General features: G+C 33.1%; 1 protein-coding gene across 5 annotated transcripts in view; it reads left to right on the top strand.

The window, feature by feature from the left end:
• The window catches only part of LOC118188464 (cell adhesion molecule Dscam1-like), a 572,681-nt gene that overhangs the window by 533,828 nt on the left and 19,322 nt on the right, over window positions 1–19,531 (top strand). For all 5 annotated transcript variants that reach the window (XR_015041171.1, XR_015041170.1, XR_015041169.1 and 2 more), the window contains one exon: window positions 11,483–11,564. Coding sequence is in view for 2 of the 5 variants with exons in the window: in XM_085816872.1 (XP_085672998.1) it covers window positions 11,483–11,564 (82 nt within the window). In the remaining 3 variants the exon portion in view is untranslated. The remainder of the gene's footprint in view (window positions 1–11,482; window positions 11,565–19,531) is intronic.

The following is a 19,531-nucleotide window of genomic DNA, read 5'->3' as shown; positions in this document are numbered from 1 at the left end:
AATAATTATAATGATATATGATCACAAATTTTGTTATTAAATTGATTGAACACTGAAAAAAGAAAGTTCGAAAGTACACGTTTAAGTCATTTTAGTACATGCGCATTTGAAATTTATTAAATTAATAGTTTATAAGGTATTTCTCCCACTTTCCTAGCGTGCCTTCGTGGTGTAATGCTTCTGCAAGCTGGGCCGGTATTCAAGAGGTCCGCGGTTCGATTCCCGGGGAAGGCGACTGCTCACCATCTTTCCAGCTTCCAGTTAACATAATGTCTCTACCGTGATGCCCGAACTAAAAGGGTGTTGGATGATGATTATCCTCACCAAGGAATTGGCGATAGGGTCCGTAAAACCCCAGTCGCCCTTTAAAAGGAGGAGCATCTAAGATATTTCTCCCACCTTCCTAGCGGCCTTAGTGATTCTACACGCTGGGCCGGTATTTCAGAGGTCCGTGTTTCGATTCCCGGGGAAGGCGATTGCTCAATTGTCATCTTTCCAGCTTCCAATTAACGTAATGTCTCTACCGTGATGCCCGCACTAAAAGGGTGTTGGATGATGATTATCCTCACCAAGGAATTGGCGATAGGGTCCGTAAAAACCCCAGTCGCCCTTTAAAAAAAGGAGTATATAAGATATGTCTCCCACCTTCTTAGGTGCCTTAGAGATTCTGCACGCTGGGCCGGTATTCCAGAGGTCTGTGGTTCGATTCCCGGGAAAGGCGATTGCTCAATTTTCATCTTTTCAGCTTCCAATTAACATAATGTCTCTACCGTGATGCCCGAACTAAAAGGGTGTTGGATGATGATTATCCTCACCAAGGAATTGGCGATAGGGTCCGTAGAAACCCCAGTCGCCCTTTAAAAGGAGGAGTATATAAGATATTTCGCCCGCCTTCCTAGGTGCCTTAGTGATTCTGCACGATGGGCCGGTATTCCAGAGGTCCGTGGTTCGATTCCCGGCGAAGGCGGTTGCTAATTTTTCATCTTGCCTGCTTACAAAAAATACCCAGTGTCTCTACAGTGGCGCCGAAACTAAAAGGGTGTCGGATGAAGATTTTCCACACACAGCATTTAGAGATTGGGTTCCCTAAAAACTCCAGTTGCCCTTTAAAAGGAGAAGTATATATGGTTTTCTCCCGCCTTCCTAGCGTGCCTTCGTGGTGTAGTGGTTCTGCACGCTGGGCCGGTATTCCAGAGGTCCGTGGTTCAATTCCCAGCGAAGGCGATTGCTCATTTTTCATCTCCTCTGCTTTCAATTAGCTTAATGTCTCTACAAGTTCACAAAAATTTAAATCTTACATGTTTATTATTATTTTTCATTCATTAGTGAATTCAGAATGATTAAATGCCATTGCATACTGAACTTCTTTTCTGAAACTGCGCTAATTCACCTCGGAATTGAAAACGTAAATAACTCTACATACTCAGTATGTAAATATGTAAGAATGTTATAGGTTTAGTTTGTATGCTTTTTTGTGTTTAAGATTAAATTTTTATGACTACATTATTTATAATGTAATTTTACGACAAATGTATTTCATTGTGGCTTACACACTTGAAATTATTGCAAACATTTTTAAACTGTAAGGAAATATAATATGCATGATTCACATATAGATTTATTCCGCAGATGGAAATAGGGAAATAAGGCCCCTGCTTATTTCTTTTTTTTTTTTAATTTCCTTTCTCTCAAACATACTGGAAATTTCTATTTTTTAAATTTCAGAAGCATAAGCATAAAAATTCATAATTGTGTAAAAGGACTAAGAAATTATAAAACAAAATAAGCGATACATTGTGTATTTTGAAGTCTTGGAGAATTCATTCTCATTAAGGAAAATGTTTTACTCATCTTAACGTTAAAAATGTCTTTAGCGCAGTGTTTCCTAACCTTTGGTAACTTTGCAAATTCTAAAATATTTAAGCTATCTAAGAACTGCTTGTCGTTAAGGCAGTTGTTAGACTGCCTTAAAAACTAGAAGTTCTTAAACAACCCGATCGGGGCTTGCAATAAAACTACAAAATAATTAATGAAGAGATAATGAGGGAATATTTGGCTGTCAACATAGTCAACATAACATAAGAAAAAGTTAAACAAAACTGAAAAAAAAAAAAAAATTAACGTGAAAAATTAAGTTGGAATGCAAGAAATTCTGAAAAACATTTTACTGTGTAAAGATGTTTCATACTGTAATTATTTTAGATCGATACACGCAGTACATACTGAACGTGATTATAAATGCGTTGACTGCAGATTGAATGTATAGCATAGATGATGTGAAATAAATAGTGATAAAGGCAATAATGCGTTTTACACCAGTTGCAATCATTGAAATAACTCGAATTATAAGCTTCAGAAATGCAAGACTACCGAAAGCGTTCAGAAGCAGGTTCTTGCAAGTAGTACTGCAAGTGCTAACTGGGGTCGGATCGGGTGAATTGATTGATTGAAGAAACAGTTTCGTGGCGTGTGCCTTGGGTAATGAGAATGCAAGTCATTATCACAATTTTTAAGGTAGATTTTTCTGGCACCTTTTGGAGCCCTTTCCCCTCTTAGTGCTGTAAATTTTTAACCTTTAAAATTTTATTTTGGACACATTGCCAGCTATATTTTGTTTCGTTTCTATCGTCTTATATTTCGCCAGAATTTCACCCCTTTTCTCCCTTAAAATTCCGTAATATATGACTTAGACTTCGGTTTCCTTTCTCTAGATTCATTATTTGTAAAATCTTCTGTGAATTCACTTTTATATATGCTATTTTATTCATTTTCAGAATCGATGAGGCAAGGATTATTTTATATTAAATCGTCATTGAATCGTCTTGAACATTTAAATTTCAAAATCCAGCTTTCAAAGTTAAATATCTGCTTATGTAAAGTCTGTCAGGTTAACGAATGCCTGGTTGTATAATTTGAAGTAACACCCAGAACACCCTGCATTTATTTATACCTATAAATAAAGCCATATTTTAGAATTAAAATTCAGTGTCTTATTAATTTTGATTGACAAAGACTGGTTATTTTGATTTGATTACAAAGACTCTAATTCAAAATACATGTTTGCAAGATGACATTTGGTGCGAATATTCATGCGGTATTTTCTCCCTCCCTTTTGCATGCCTTTGTGGTATAATGGTAGCACACTCGGCGCGTATTCGAGAGGTCCAGGTTCGAGTCTTGGCGAGGTCATTGTTCATTTTTCATGTGTCCTGCTTCAAAATAACAGAATGACACTGCATTGGCGCCCGAATTAAAAGAGTGGTGAATGATTATTCTTCACTACAAGGATTTTGGAATTCCCAGTGGCTCTTTAACATAAAATAACCTAATGTTTCTACAGTGACACCCGAACGAAGAAAGGTGGTGGGTGATGATTCTTCATCACCGGGATTTGGTGATTGGTTCCCTTAATCTCCAGTCGCCCTTTAAATGGAAGGTATGAGGTATTTTCTCTTTTTTTCTGCATGCGTTCGTAGTGTAACGGCAGCACACTCGACGCGTATTCCAGCGTTTCAGATTCGAGTTGCTGCGAGGACATTGCTTATTTTCCATGCACCTCTGCTTCAAAATAACCTAAAAACTCTGCGTATTTTCTGGAGCGAAAAGAATGTTATATGAATTTTGAATGCCATATGTATATATGAATGTCAATATGTTATATATCCCACATATGTATGACTTTTACCTTACATTTATATCTATATATATAATTTAAAGTTAAATTGTAAGAACAAACGAAAAAAGACCAATTTTGAAATTAATAAAAAGCAAGCTATATGCTAAACGAATTAAGTAGTTTTTAACAGAGTAAAAAAACAAATCAATTGAACGAGGTAAAATAAAAAAAAAACAAATCAATTGAACGAGGTAATATATATATATATATATATATATAATATGTAATTGTCAAAATTCTAATATAATCTGGCAATAGACCTGAATTCCCCTTCTCTGTTCTAAAAATGGTAATAACTTTTATAGGCTTGCGTTATTTCTACATCACTGTATGTCACATGGCTTTCATATCACTTATCGCAGCTAATTTGGAACCTGAAACCTTTCTCATAATAGGGTGCCATACTGGATGATTGCACACTTATGCTTCTAGGTCTCTTGCTGTAAAGACGCTGGCATGCTGTCTTTCTTCCTACGTCAGTAGTATTAAAAATATAAATGTACTTGAACAAGTACGATTAGAATGCCAATTGTGACTACAAATGTCAGTTGAAATAAAATGGAATACTTAGTCTTACCCGGCTGCCAAAATTCCTCTTCAATATGGATCTACGTTCTAAGGCATCAACATTACTAGATCTTTTTCATTCCAAATATGTATATATAACTACATATATACACATAGAATATTTCATTCTGCATATATATATATATATATATATATATGTATGTATACAGTGGATGGATAAAAATATCGAAACACCTTGTGAAATGCATGTTTGAAAAGAAAGATTGATTTTAATGAAATATGTAGGTGGCGCTGGCGTTTTTGACTACTGACGCGACCTATACAACTTCGTAAATGTGCTAAACAGTTCAGTTGTTGTCGGAGTACTGTTATGTGAGGTTGTCATTGCATTATGTCAGTGTTAAAAGACTTAGAACGTGGGCAAATTGTTGGAGCACGTATGGTAGGTGCTTCCGTAAGCAAGGTAGCCGAAGTGTTTAGTGTTTCAAGAGGTACTGTATCGAAGATTTATTCCGCATATTTGAAAAGCGGAAAAACATCATCTGCTAAATCACAGCGCGGACGAAAGTGTGTCCTGAGTGATCGTGACAGACGATCATTAAGGGCAATTCTGACGAAAAATAAGAAGATCACAGATGCAAAAGTTACTGCTGAAATGAATGTTGTGTTACCGAACCCTGTGAGTACCAAAACAATTAGAAGGGAGCTTCATAAACAGGGAATTGCTGGCTGTGCTGCAATTGAGAAGCCACTCATCAGTGATGCTAATGCCCGTAACAGGAAAAGGTGGTGTTTAAGTCATAAAGCCTGGACTATAGAGCAGTGGAAGCGAGTAATATGGTCTGACGAGTCTTCTTTCACATTGTTTCCCACTTCTGGCCGAGTTTACGTCTGGAGAACGCCATCTCAAGCCTATAATACAGACTGCTTGTTGCCAAGAGTGAAACATGGCGGGGGTTCTGTTATGGTTTGGGCAGCCATATCGTGGTTCTCTGCTAGCCCCATGATAACTGTGTCAGGGCACATGACTGCCAAGACTTATGTGAACATTTTGGCCTATCAAGTTTATCCCATGGTACATACTTTGTTCCCCGATGGTGATGGTGTATATATATTCCAAGACGACAAATATATATATTCCAAGACGACAAAACCCATATTCACACAGCTCACATTGTCCAGGACTGGTTTTCTGAGCACGAGGATGAGTTCTCCCATCTCCCCTAGCCACCACAGTCACCAGACCTGAATATTATCGAACCTGTGTGACATTGGAACGGAAAGTGCGTTCTCGTTATCCACCGCCAACATCGTTATCTGAACTTGCCACCGTTTTGCAGGAAGAATGGTATAATATTCCCTTGGAAAACATACAGGAACTGTATTTATCCATTCCGAGAAGACTGCAAGCTGTTTTGGATGCCAACGGGTTTCCTACACCATATTAAGCAAAGAAACATGTTTTTTTAAAGGTGTTTCCATATTTTTTTCCAACCCCTGTATATAAAGAGAGAAAACAGAAAGTGTTTCTATAATTATATATAGATATATATGAAGTTATACATTCAGAAGTATACACCGTTAAAAGAAAACATATAGAATCTTATATTACGTAGATAATCCGAAAAGAAAAATGTGTAACACAAGGCTTTTGATCACCAATATTTAACATTCTAAAGAAATTTAAAAATTTTGTAAAATCCCGAAAACCACGCTGCATACACTATTACAGTTTGAATATTTTCAATTTCCTATTTATATTCGTTTAGCTGTTAATTGTTTTAATAAAATTCTTCAAAATGAGAGAAGACATTGTAGACTTTAGCATGGTTTTAATAATTTCAGTGCTTTATTGAAAACCCTCAATCTGGCAATGAATTTGCAATCTGGACTTATTTGAACATAACTTTAATTTGAAAAATAAATAAATAGATTCGATACCTGAAAAAAAAGTTTTAAAGTTACAAAATTAACTACTAAATTCTTGTAGGTGTTTCGAAGCATAAAGAAGCGAAAAATAAAATGTTTAGTCACCATAGTGAACGAATCGTTTAAAAAATTCTTTTTTTATAACCGTATTAGATCAAAGAAATATTCGCACAGTGTTGCAAAACGTTTCGGTGTGTTTCTTGGATTATAATAAAATATTTATGCTTTTTTATGTAATCTTATGCACATTCATTCAAATGCTAACTGATGTCACTATTTTGTAAATGTTTCTGTTTTTGAAAGATGCAAATAAATTTGTTTAAAAATGCAGTCAACTTGATTACCTTAGTTTGAAATTTAGGGAGACATCAGTTTAGATTTGGCATACGTACACACAATAGGGCCTGAATGCCAAGTTTGTATAGGTAAGCATTTAAAACTAAAGTAATTAAGGCTAATTAATTAAGTGAAATTGATCAGGACTGTGTGCAGGAGAATAATAAACAACTATCTGAGAGTTTAAGAAGAAATATTGCAGTAAACGTTCAAAACGGAGAAATAAAGTTCAAAGAACAATTATAATACACGAGGTACTAGAAGAAATTCTTTCCTTATCAGTTGAAGTGATTCCCTGTGAAAGCTGAATAAAGTAACACGTTTGAAAAAGAAATCACAGGTGTTTCGTCAAATAAGGAATCCGAAAGGAATCAATCATATATGACATGAGAGAATACATAAAAAGTTAAATAATTCGGCATAATAGGAGACGAAATAATAAAAAAAGCTATCTTGCAATGTTTCGAAAACACATTTATCCAGAAGAAAAATTTTCAGCACTTTTTTTTATTTGAAGATAGATTTCTAAGAGTCTGGTGATAACACACACTCATACACGCACGTAGAGTTAAGTTTGAAAAGGAAGGAAGATTTTCTGAAAGAAAGTGGTTCGCATTAATGTTACACATAGGGAAATCTACGAAAGCACTTATGCGGCCACCCTTTACCTATGGTATTTAAGCTAACAGTAAACCACCCATGTTCAACGATTTTTAACTGACTGCTGTTTAAAACTGACTCAAATTTATATCAGTTTTACAAGGCGTCCTTTATTCTATGCGTTCCATACTCAGCATATTTACTTTCAAAGCAGCTCCTAATTATATGGCAGTTGAAAGATTTGTATATAGTGTAATTACTCAATTGTATATATTGTAAAAAGCTAATTGTCTTCAGACATATACTGTTACTATACTGTTACTAAACAAATGGGCCTATTTCCTGCCTTTAGACTGTCTATTAGCTCTTGGACAGCGAAAATGCCTTTTTCCTTTCTTAAATTCTTAATCATTGCGACACGACAATTAGTCAGAAATTAATTAATTTCCATTCACTAGTACTTTCAAAAAAATCTTAACAGACGGTCTCTCTCAGATAAGAACTCCACAAAATATATCCCTCAAGAATTCCAAGTCCCACCCACTACCATAAATTACTTCACCCAAGTCTTACCGACTGATATTATTCAAAGCCCCTACTGCCGCTAAGAATTTTCGGACACCCTACACTTCTGAGTCAGACACGAAGAGAACACTTTGCCAACTCTCCCACTAGAAAGAATGTAAGTTACTTAATACCTTTCTGGCCTTTATATCTTCATGTACATTCACTGATCTTATTTATATTATTTTTATGTTTTCTTTGATTTGTTTTTACAAAGTTTGCATTATTTATCTTTTTTATAATCTTCTATGTTTATTTCAAATTTACTTTGAATTCGATTTCATAATGACAATTTCCAATGTTTAATTTCTACAAATAATATAGTACTCAAATACATAAAGATGATAGTGTCGGGGACGGTTACCCGAGTTTTACAGGATTTCTCTACAGTAATTGATTTTTACTCCAAATTGAATTGACTAAAATGCTTCATGAGAATAAGTTCTTTGATTAGCAACTATTCGCGAAAATTTTTGGCCTGACTAGAATTGCCGGTTTGGCTTTAATTTATAACTCGAGTAAAGACGAAACACTTTCATATTTACGTATTTTTATCAATTATTGTTCATGGAACGGGAGTTGGTTTGTTCCCCTTGAAACGTCAACTAATTTCCGATCAATGACAATAATTACATGTTTTAATTTTTCTTTTTACAATTGATTTATTATTCTTCGTGATGATTTAACTCCAGTCCCCGTTAAAACATTTTAACATTTTGCTTTCAAATTACTTCAAAACATCTTTCAAAATATAACTTACCACTATGGATGCACACTTTTAAAATAATTCTACTTTAATTAAACTTAGGAGATAATATAATCAATTAATTAATACTGCTTAGGAAATAAATTATTATTAACTAACTTTGCAGCAATTGCGCAAGTAATAATAACTTGTATTCGCACTAAATGGATTTAAGTTCATACAACATTTTATATATATATATATATATATATATATATATATATATATATATATGTATATATATATACACCTTTAAAACTGCCACCTATAAAGCCGCTCTCGTCTTAAAAGTCCATACTTGGCCTATAGTTTCGCAATCGATGGTCGCAGTCCTATACCCCAGTGACAGAAATGAATACAGTAATTTTGGAAAAATAACGAAATGGAACTTAAAAAATAACGTAATGCGGTTTCCCGGTTCTTACATGTTTTTTGGAAAGTTTTATACTCATGTAAAAATAAAAATATAAGAAATTTGACTCACACGCGACAAAAATTGATCGGGTTATTTAATATCAAAATTTGAAATTTTTTATGTTATTTTAAACCTGCCTTATAACGCCGATTAATTAAATTAATATTTTGAGAAAATAAATTTAAAGCAATAAGTGTTTAAAATTTAATAGGCTATACTAGGAAGTCATGCGCTACCAACATCAGACTTTTTATTTTAATCATTATTTTTAAATATATTTATTTGATAATAGGTAAAAGGCTATTTAAAGGCTTTTTAGTTGAGCATTATCTGAAGAGTTTGATGGTAGGGAAAAACCAGGTACAAGATTTCAATTTTCATTTTTTGGATTAGATGAAGTGTTCCTTTGAATAGCATTGCTTGTCATGTACTGTTTTCATTCACCTGGTCACATTTGCTCTCCGAACATCTGAGCGATATTTACAAAGATATTATAATAGTAGCCCTATCCACTAGATCCACCGATGTTTGACAAGAATCTTTCCAAATATACTTTTGTATGTCATCTCTTTAAAATTATATTACTAAACATTTGTCATTAGAGAACATTTCGCAAATTAAATCCTTTAATTAGTAACGGATAATTCGCATTAGCATCTACGGATACCACATGCTTCTCCTAGTCACAAGTAATACGTTTTGTTACCTTTTCTGTAGAAGGACAGAGTCAAAAAGAAAAGTTTGCCGCAATATAGGCACATTTAATCGATTTCTCTCTATATCGTTCCACCAATAGCTGAACGAATAATCAGTGGTAAATACTGATAGCTCACTTCGGGGTCAAATGCAAGTGAACAGGTTGGCTGCATTGTAGATTTCATGGTTTCGCTTTTGTGTAACGTAAACACAGACCAGTCGCTCTTAGCAAGCTCTTCACAAAAGCTTCCCTTCGCTTAGGCGGATATCCCTTTTGTGATCTGCTATATTCAAATAACTAAACCAAAACTATTTTTACTTCATTGTAGAAAGTAAAGAAAGTGTTATTATTGCGAAAAATTTCCGGTATCATATTTCAACGGGAATATCTATTTTGACGTTCCCGAATCCATTTTGACTATATTTATTGCGTTACTTCTATATGTAAGAGAAGAAAAAAGAACTAATTTCTCCAAAAACGGATTGTAAAATGCATTCAAAATTGATTCTTTCGTGACGTCTGTACGTGCGTACGTGCCTATGTCTCTCGAATAACTGAAAAATAATTAGCCGTAGAACGCTGAAACTTTGCATATTTGGACTTCCATAATATTTCACTTCTCATCTCCCGTTTTCAATGTCATCGGCAGTACCAAAAGTATATTTATGTACCCACTTCTCTTACCCGGCTTAAAAAACCTTACCTGGCCTTCGTTTTCGTAATTTTTCGTCATATTCATATACTTCACGATTACTGAATTATTTTAAATGACAAAAACATTTATGTTTGGGCAATGTCAAATTAAAAAACTACATTGGTTTTGGAAAAATAAAGAATTCTAAAATTTATTCGGTCTCCTGATTTGTACATATATACTATTTTAAAAAGTTTTATATTCGTTATGAAAAGAAAAATCATCTATAAAAAGTTACGTATGGAGTTCCTTACGATAAAAATTTATCGGGATATTTAATTTCAAAATTTCCATTTTTGATGTCATTTGCATCTTGCTTTGAGAGATTGGTTAATTAAGAGAGAATAATTTGTGAAATAAAATTAAATGAAGTGCAACAAGAAATGTGTATAATGTAATAGGCCGTGGGAATAAGAAGTCATAAGTAGATTTTTAAAATTGTATAGTCATATTAAAATATTTTTACTCGCATTATTATCTAATTATTTGATTTCTGATGCACTCTTGAAAGGACTTTATTTTATGGCAACAAGAAATAAAATTAACTCTTCCTCTTCAAAGATCATAAATGTTCATTGCTGATAAACTCTTCCACTGTAAGACGTGAATACACACAGAATATCTAAACCATCTGGAGCAGAAAGTGGCCTTTCTAGAGAGCAATCAGTGTATTTGAAAATTTTAGTTTAAATAAAAATGATCATGTACACGAGTTCTTCATTTTATCTAGCTACCATTACGTCCAGCATGTTGATTTCGCTAATAATTTGTTTACAAATATTAATAACCTAAGTAAAGATTAAGCAAATAGATATGGAAGTCAATGTCAAGCAAAAGTATCTTAAACACAGAAGCGGAACATTTTTCCTTTCGAGATAAGGAGAGATATAAACGTTACCCTAATGAATGTTTCTTTAGAGTACTGGAATTGATTTTACATCAGTTACTCATCCTCAGTTAATCGGCGGTGATAAGTATTTGAAAGTATTTCAACAAATGCTGAATTTCTGTTTGGAAATCTTATGAAGGGAAACCGAAATTTCAAACAATTAAAGCAATTTGTAAAAATTCATTCCATATTTAATTTAAGTACAGTTGATTATTATTTCAAATTGTTTAATTTAAGTACATTTCATTTTTTAGTCTAAAGAATGGCTGCATGTAAATAATAGAAAAATAAAATTGCATTAATATGTTCGATGCGCATTTGGCTGCCATTCCTGTTTTCAGTTGATAAAATGAGCTAATGTATTTCCTTAAATTTTTTCTTCATATAAACAAAGTGCTGTTATTTCTAGCGCTCAGATGAAGGAAGTTTTGCTACTATAAAACGAGCTCCGCCAAGATCTGGTTCTATGACATCGTCAGCTTACAAATCAGGTAAGGAGAAAAAGTAGTTTTTGAACTTTTGTACTCGAAATATTTCAAACCGTCATTCTTTTATTGGTAATTCTTACTCTCTTTTATTGAACACCGTCCAACCGGGATAGTGGTAAGCGAAGCTAACTGCCGTACCGAAGGGCTCCGGTGCGTATCCCGGAGAAGGCATGGATGTTTGTGAATGAATAGTGTCTGTGCGGCATGGGCGCACTCTAATTATGCGCCGAGCCGAAAGTTCTCTCGAGAAGTTGATGGTAGGGAAGAGGGGTGGGAGACCCATCGACCAATTTCCCTGGGTGCTCTACAGAATTGGGGGCGTACTTTATGAAATAAGATTAATTTCCGTTTTGGACAACCGTAAAAAAAACTACTTATTTCGGAATGGAATATTTCAAGGAGCAAATGTGTCGGAAGTTTCAGTGCGAAATAAATGGAGAAAATACGAGTAAATAAATGAAATGAAAGTCTACGACTGCCAAACTGCAGAGCTTTGATTCAAGATGGTTTCATAATTTTTATTTTAAAAATTTGCTTAAAGTTATTAGTATTAGTCAAAATTTGCTTAAAGTTATTAGTATTAGTCAAAATTTGCTTAAAGTTATTAGTATTAGTCAAAATTTGCTTAACGTTAGCATCATTTTTGCGATATCTTGAGCTAACAGAATGCATGGGTATTGAATGTGAAAAGATGAGAGAGTTTTACTACATTTTAGACTAATTTATTCAATTTTTAATTGCTAGAAAGAAATTGTATAAAAGATGTATACCGTAAACACTGATTTCGGACTTCGAGAATGACATGACCCATGATGGAGTACAGGGATGGTCTAATTTTCTCATTGCTTCTGTAGAACATATTTATGGCACCAGGTAATGAGTGCGTAAACTTAATAATTGTTAGCTACTTGAGTGCTAAGATAAATAAGATACCTCGCCAGAATCTGAAATAGGAACCGTGCGCAACGAAACCCATGTTTAGTGACTTATCCAAACGTGCACGTGAGATACGAGTCTATGTTTCGGATAAAACTTCCTATAATATTTTAGGCATGTGATTTAAAATTTTCTCTAAGATATTGAAAGCGTTCGAGATGCTTTATCTCAGATAATAATAATTAACATAATATTTATTAATAAAGTCAAAGAAAAAGTATTAAAAAAGAAAAATCTGAAAAAAATCAGATTTTTACAGTCCCTCCAAAAGTGTTTCTTAAAGTTTGTTTCGCTCTCGCTGAGCTCGCAGTCTACCAGTCTGCTGTTGCGCTCGCTGCTTGTAACTCCTTTCTTTTTGTCTTCTTAGCTATGTTATTAAGCATAGTTTTCTTTGCACTTACGCCACAAAAAATTCAACTGCAAATTTACAACAATTTTAAAAGAAAATAGCAGCATATACTTAGAATGCTTAATGCGGTGTTAAGTGTTAGCATACCTTTTTCAGTATTTTCAGTCATTTCTCAGTTCATCATATTAATGTTCAGTTTCCTTAGCGAGAAAGGCATGCAAACGTTTCTTTTGACTTTTTATTATTAACGTTCTTTGTGTTAAATTTATTAATTCAATATCATGTTCTTCGCAATTACGCCTCATAAAATCCAATTCAACTTCAAAATCACAAAATATTTAAAACGAGCATACCTTTAACCAATATACCAATATATATATTACCAATATACTGGAGATAAAAATGTCTTATTCCATACACTGTTGCAACTGCTTGCTTTAAAATCGTTAAGTTTCTTAATCAAAATGTTACAAAATATGAAATAGAAAACGTATTCACGTTACACATGGTAAAAACTATGAAAGCGTGTATGCAGCCAGCCCGTTCGCTTGGTATCAAACCCAGGTGCGATTTACCAGTGTTCAGCGATTTTACCCCTTAGCAGATAGTGGGCTACACGTATTTCGGAGTAGAAAACATGAAAGCACAGTAAAACTCTTGCCACTATTTGGACCCTCTAACCCTTGAATGCAAGCCAGATGTACTTCCAATTATATCACGAAAGCTGGTTAAAATATCATTCATTTCCCTTACTATACGGTAGTAGGTTGCTTGTGATAACCCTGGTTGGGAAAAATTGGAGTCCATTAAATATTAGCTCGGACGCCATTCATTAGTTGAAATTTCATAAATCAGATGCATTTTTATGTAACGAAGTTATAAGTTCTAATATGTTAATTAGACTTATTACTAAATGAAAGGAAATAAAACTTTAAATCATTGAGATATAAGATTTAAAATTGGTTACTTTGTTAATAGATAAGGGACATTATACTTGAAAGAGAAATAAGAGATCTTATACTTTTCAGAATGACAATTTTCGGAAAATATGTTAAGCTAAAGTGCTAGGAAATAAATTAAATGCATTACACTTCATGATCTGATAATTTTTTGCTACGAAGCATAAATCTGAATAAATACATCATAAATATTATAAATTAATTATAATTTACTTTATAGAGCTTGTATACATTATTTAAACAAATTAATAAATACACGATTTGCTTTATTAACAAATGAATCACCTCGCCCCCCCCCAACCTTCAGCTTTAGTAATTTAAGGTTTAATAATTCAGTACAAGTAGATTTTTTTGTGCTGAATGAAAATAAGCGTAGAGATTCCTGTCACGGAGAAGTGTGGTTCTAAGAATAGATAATTTTTTATTATCCCCTTTCTGCGGTAATTTATCGTCATACGAGGTTATTGTAAGAAAGTTGCCACCTATATTAGTTCCTGTTAAACTTAATTTAACCTACCAACTTTAATTTTGCTTGCAGAAGTCAGGTCCTTTCGATTAAATGCATCTTTCTCTGATATAAATTCTTTAATGCTACTACAATGTTTGATTTGATTTATGTTTTATTCTTATTTTCTGTTCAATAAGTACAAGAAACATAGGGTTTCCACAAGTCCCTCAAAAACGTTAAAGCGTTATTGTGGGCACCCTTCAGGCGGTAGTGCTGTAAATTTTATGATGCTATTGTATGTTTATCAGTTTTTTCTTATCAGTTTGTTTTGCTTAATATACACATAATATGAGGATTAGGGATCCGTAACTACTCCTGTCACAAAAAAGTTGAAGCGTGGCAGCCTCAAAGTGAACGGTGTGGGGATACTGCATGACAAGATTATAAGAGCATTTTTCTTTCACAAACGAGTAATAACATTTGAAGTTTACCTCGGTACATTGATTAATTATGGTGAAGGATCGTCAACCAGAGATAATTTTTTCAGGAGGATGGCATGCTAATACACAATGGCACGCACTGGCCATTGTGTATTAGCACTTTTCTCGTCAGAACATTCCCTAACAGATGAATCAGGAGATCTCCAAACGATGGATAGGGGCAAGTGGAACCATTCCATTACTATCACGTTCGCCTGACATAACGTCTTCGGACTTCTTTCTGATGGTGTAGATTAAAGGCATTGTTTGCCGTTTTAAAGAGTCAAATATTGCAGACCACAATCAGCAATGCTATTAAAACCGCTGATCATGCCATGTCGCACAGTACATGGATAGAGCTGGAATATCGCTTAGTTATTTTTCGCGTAATTTACAGAAAACAATTTCAGTTGATTATTTTTTAAAGTTTTTATTAAATTTAAGTTTCATCCTCGTCAACATGATTTCATGGACTCACAGATGTTGAAACTCAGCATTTTGCGCAGATAGATCTGCCTGTAAATCTATGTACCTAGCAAGGTTACGTTCTGTGCAGGAAAGTTTCAATTTACTAACAAATCTTTATTCGCATAATTTCAACAAGCCATTTTAAAAGGACTTTTCAGCCCCCCAGGATACATTTTTCAATAGTAATGAAACTTGATGTCTGGATTCTGATATTCAATTCCTAGGTAGCTTCTTTTCTTCTTTTTGTATTTCGGAAGTCGTCCATTCCTTGCATATGATAACTGGCCTTTGTGAACTGCACCAATATATTCTATAGCAAATAATATAAAATAATAATAATATGTAAAAAAATACATTCACGCATATATTGCGATTGTTCGTCATTATCTTATATGTATAGAGCTAAAGGAAAAGCTATACAGGTGTACAGAAATATCATCAATAGGCATCTTTTTCAGAATAGAACTCCCTCAACATATTCTATATTGAACATACAATCATCCGTAAATTTTAACATGCATTTACCATAATTTCATACTATGTAACGGTATGAATTTCCCTTAAATTTTATATACTTTTCATTCTCAGAATAATTATAAATTTCTTAAAATTAATTCCATTACACTCTATAATTGAACAATGTAGCATAAAATTAACTTATTTTATTCTAAAGTAATTATTTAATACAGTTTCGACAATCTAATACTATTAAGTAAATGTAAATCAAATGTAAGAAATTTTAAGAAAATGATACCTTTCTTAATTTAATGAGCAAGTTAATTAAAGAAATGCGTTTAAAGTCATTTGGGCTTATTTTAAATGCGTAACTATATATCTTTATTCAGTAAAATTTTCTGTCGGTTTGTTATACTAGAGGTTGGCCGATGTGTGGTTTATAATTTTATTTTACATAAATCATGTGTATTAAATTTTAAAGAATGCTTGATTAAATTCTCTTTGCTTCAGAAAGCATGTTTTCAATAGGTAATTTTTAACCTAAAATTATTATATTTAAATCATATACACGTCCTGATCAATATTTTTAAAATTTAAATCGTGTACTCTCTAAAAAAATCAAAAAAATTATACAGCATATATGAAAAGCTGTAAGAATTGCATGCAATCATGATATTTTTCTACACAGGGAATAGGATCTAAAGCAAAACCTACAAGACTTTAGAAATTTTATTTTATTAGCTTTTCATGAAGTATTTGGTAATTACTTAATGGAAAGGCTTCATTTCTGGTTGGTTCAATGTATGAAATATTTTTCCACTTGAACCTTGGGAATAAATAACCAGTAAACTAAATTTAAATTTAATCAATTTTCCTCAAATTCTGAAGTATTTAGTTTTAAAACTGTAGTCATATTAAAGTATTTGACTCTAAGATTAGAACTCAATACATCAATAGGTCATTTACTGAAAACGTCTTGGTTAAAAATCCATTATGCAGGAAAAATGGACACTCAGATTTTTAAAACTTTGTTGGTAAAGTTAATTCATTGGCTGTAATTTGTTTTACCATTTAATCAACCATTCAGTGTGATGGTGATATTACAGTTCTCTCTAATTTTATTTAAATTTTCTATTTATTAATTATTACCGGTATTTATCGGTCAGATTATGGAAGATAACAAGAATTTATGGTTTGAAACAAAAAGAGATTAACTTCTACGTGTTGCGAGAAATGGTTTCAATGATCAAGGATAGAATAAAATTTAATTTTATATAAAGAAATAAAAAACTCGTTACCTGCAAGCTTATAGTTTTGTATTTATTTCTGAAAAGTGTTTATACACTGTAAATGGAACGAATCCTGATTCTTTAGTGTGTCTTCAATCGCCTTTTAAAGTATGCAAATTACATGAGTCCGATAAATGAAGAAAGAAGCTCATATATTCAGCAGTTTCAGATAATTTTGTAATATTTTAAGCCACACTTTTATGCTTTCTGACTACATATAATATGAATTCCATTTGCGTTCTTCTTGCAATCTTCGAATGGCTTCTGCACACACTTACGTTCCTTGACTTCTATTTATTAAAATGTTAGAAAAAAACATTTTGGATTTATAATGTATTAACATAAATTTTCTTCTTTCTCAATTAGATAGGAGGATAAAATTAGGCAAAGCAACAAAATTGTATTTGACATAGATTTTGGTTAAGGTTCTATAAATTTCAAGGATTTACAGCTCCTTCTTCATCAAGAGCAAAGAAATCTGCTGATTTGTGGCAGATTTATTTGCTCCTGATCAAGAGGGAAACAGAAACATATAATTACTTACAGAAATAAGTTGATAATTAATAAATTATTTAATGCAACGGAATAACTATAATATACTCTTTTGTCATTAAAAACGTTTCTTTCATACTCGCGCTTTGGAAATATTGATTTGCGATGCAGGTTAATTTCATAAGTGCATTAACACTAGGCACAAATTTGACCAAGAATAATTTTCGAACCACGACCACAAATTGCACATTTTCGGGAAGGTTTTCGTCTACTCAAAATTTCCAAAGATAATGCTTTAAACTTGTTCTTTTAATCCCGAAAAGAAACACATTTTAAAGAAAAAATTTGATATATATATATAAACATTATTTTTATTATATTAAACCTGATAGAAAAGTTATATTATAAAACATTCCGCAGCATAAAACATTTACAAATGTTCTGTGAAGAAATTAATATTTCTTGTCAACTGGTCAATTTTAGTAAATTGAGGTCGCCTTAGGAAATGGAAGCAATGTGTATGTTGCCTTTTTCATTTTGTATAACAGCCTCGGGCTTAAATCATCATCGAAAGAAAGAAAAATAAAGTGAAGAATATGATCGCAAGTTCCGGCTTCTCTTTTAATACCGTCGTCTAAATCGAAATACAGGCAAGCTGTATCGATTTAAAGGCTATTTGCCGTAACGCGGATTGTGTGACCACACTTCCGTATACATTGCTCTGGAGACGTGACTGTGACACTGCCGGTTATTCCCATTCCAAATCATCATTTCCGATTCCCATCAGTTTCCTTAATGCCTAACATTCATCAGCTACCCGGAGGCTCTGATTCCTCACAATTCTTAGGACTTAACGGTTCTCGCCAAGCACGTAGAATACACACGTGAAAGAATGCTTTACAAAAGGTTCATTCCGGCCAATATTGGGCTTCGATCGATATTTAATATCAGTTGGCATAGATTCCGGCGGAAGCTCACCCCGCAAAATGAATCTGCTGCCACAAACTCTGAAAATATTCTGCAGTTTGTGTACAAGCTTCGAAAAGTTTCTCACTCGTAATTTTGGTAGGAGATTTAGCAACGAGATTTTTGAAACGATCAATATGCTAAGTCACGGAGATGTGCTCGGCAAACATGCGACGGGAAAGTTATTAAAATATATCTCATGAATTATATACCAAGCAGATAGAATTTCATTTATGAAAGTTGAAAATACTTACAAAAATCACAATTTTAATGTAAACTAACATTGAAAATACTATACAAGGAACTCTGAATATTTCGAATTTACCTTCTTTCAATCAAGTATTAGCAAAGAGCATGCTCACATTTATTCCCGTTGCATTTTCTAATACATGAACATATTTATTAATATGTCCTAAATATGCCGTAAAATATTTGATCTCAAATATTTCTGCAATATATTTGCACTCACAATATAGTGACACATATGGAATTTACAGTATACACTTCAGAAGTCAGAAAATCGCGAAAAAATCTATAGCTAGGTTAGAAATAACTTTAATTTACTCTTTGAAATGATATTTTATATTTGCGATGCACAATAAAGTAAGGTTGCTATTGGTAATGATTGAAATGCACTGCAATATGCCAATATAAAATTTGCAAAGTTATATACTTAAATATACTTATGTACTTATAAGTTATATACTTATGTACTTATATATTAAAAAAAAAACAACTTATAAAGTCTTGTATTGCTTGGTCACATCAAATATATGAAACGTCTAAAACTTTAAATGAATTATCACACATCTTGTAAGGTGTCAGAGAGACTGGGAAATGGTGAAAAGACCCTTTTATTTAACTCAAATAAAATTTAACAGATGGCACCACTCGTGCTTACAAAAACAGCCAGCATTTATGGCTTGAATCAAAAATAAGGATTGACTTAACTAAGGGAAGGTAAGTTAGCTCAGCGGCTACACCAATAGAGAAACGCGCAAGTTAGCGTTGCCTCTGACCTAACGTCGGCAGTACTGTTAGAAGAATCGAGATTAGCAGCGTAGTCTTCAGCAGGCACTCTGACACCGTCCTTTAAATATTATGCTCTTTCTACCTCATTTGAATACA

The sequence above is a fragment of the Stegodyphus dumicola genome, chromosome 5, assembly GCF_044657685.1.
Source record: "Stegodyphus dumicola isolate Sdum_Otavi_A_Nest chromosome 5, ASM4465768v1".
NCBI classification, from domain to species: domain Eukaryota; kingdom Metazoa; phylum Arthropoda; class Arachnida; order Araneae; family Eresidae; genus Stegodyphus; species Stegodyphus dumicola.
The sequence above is the reverse complement of the archived record's forward strand: the minus strand, read 5'-3'. Positions and strand labels throughout refer to the sequence as shown.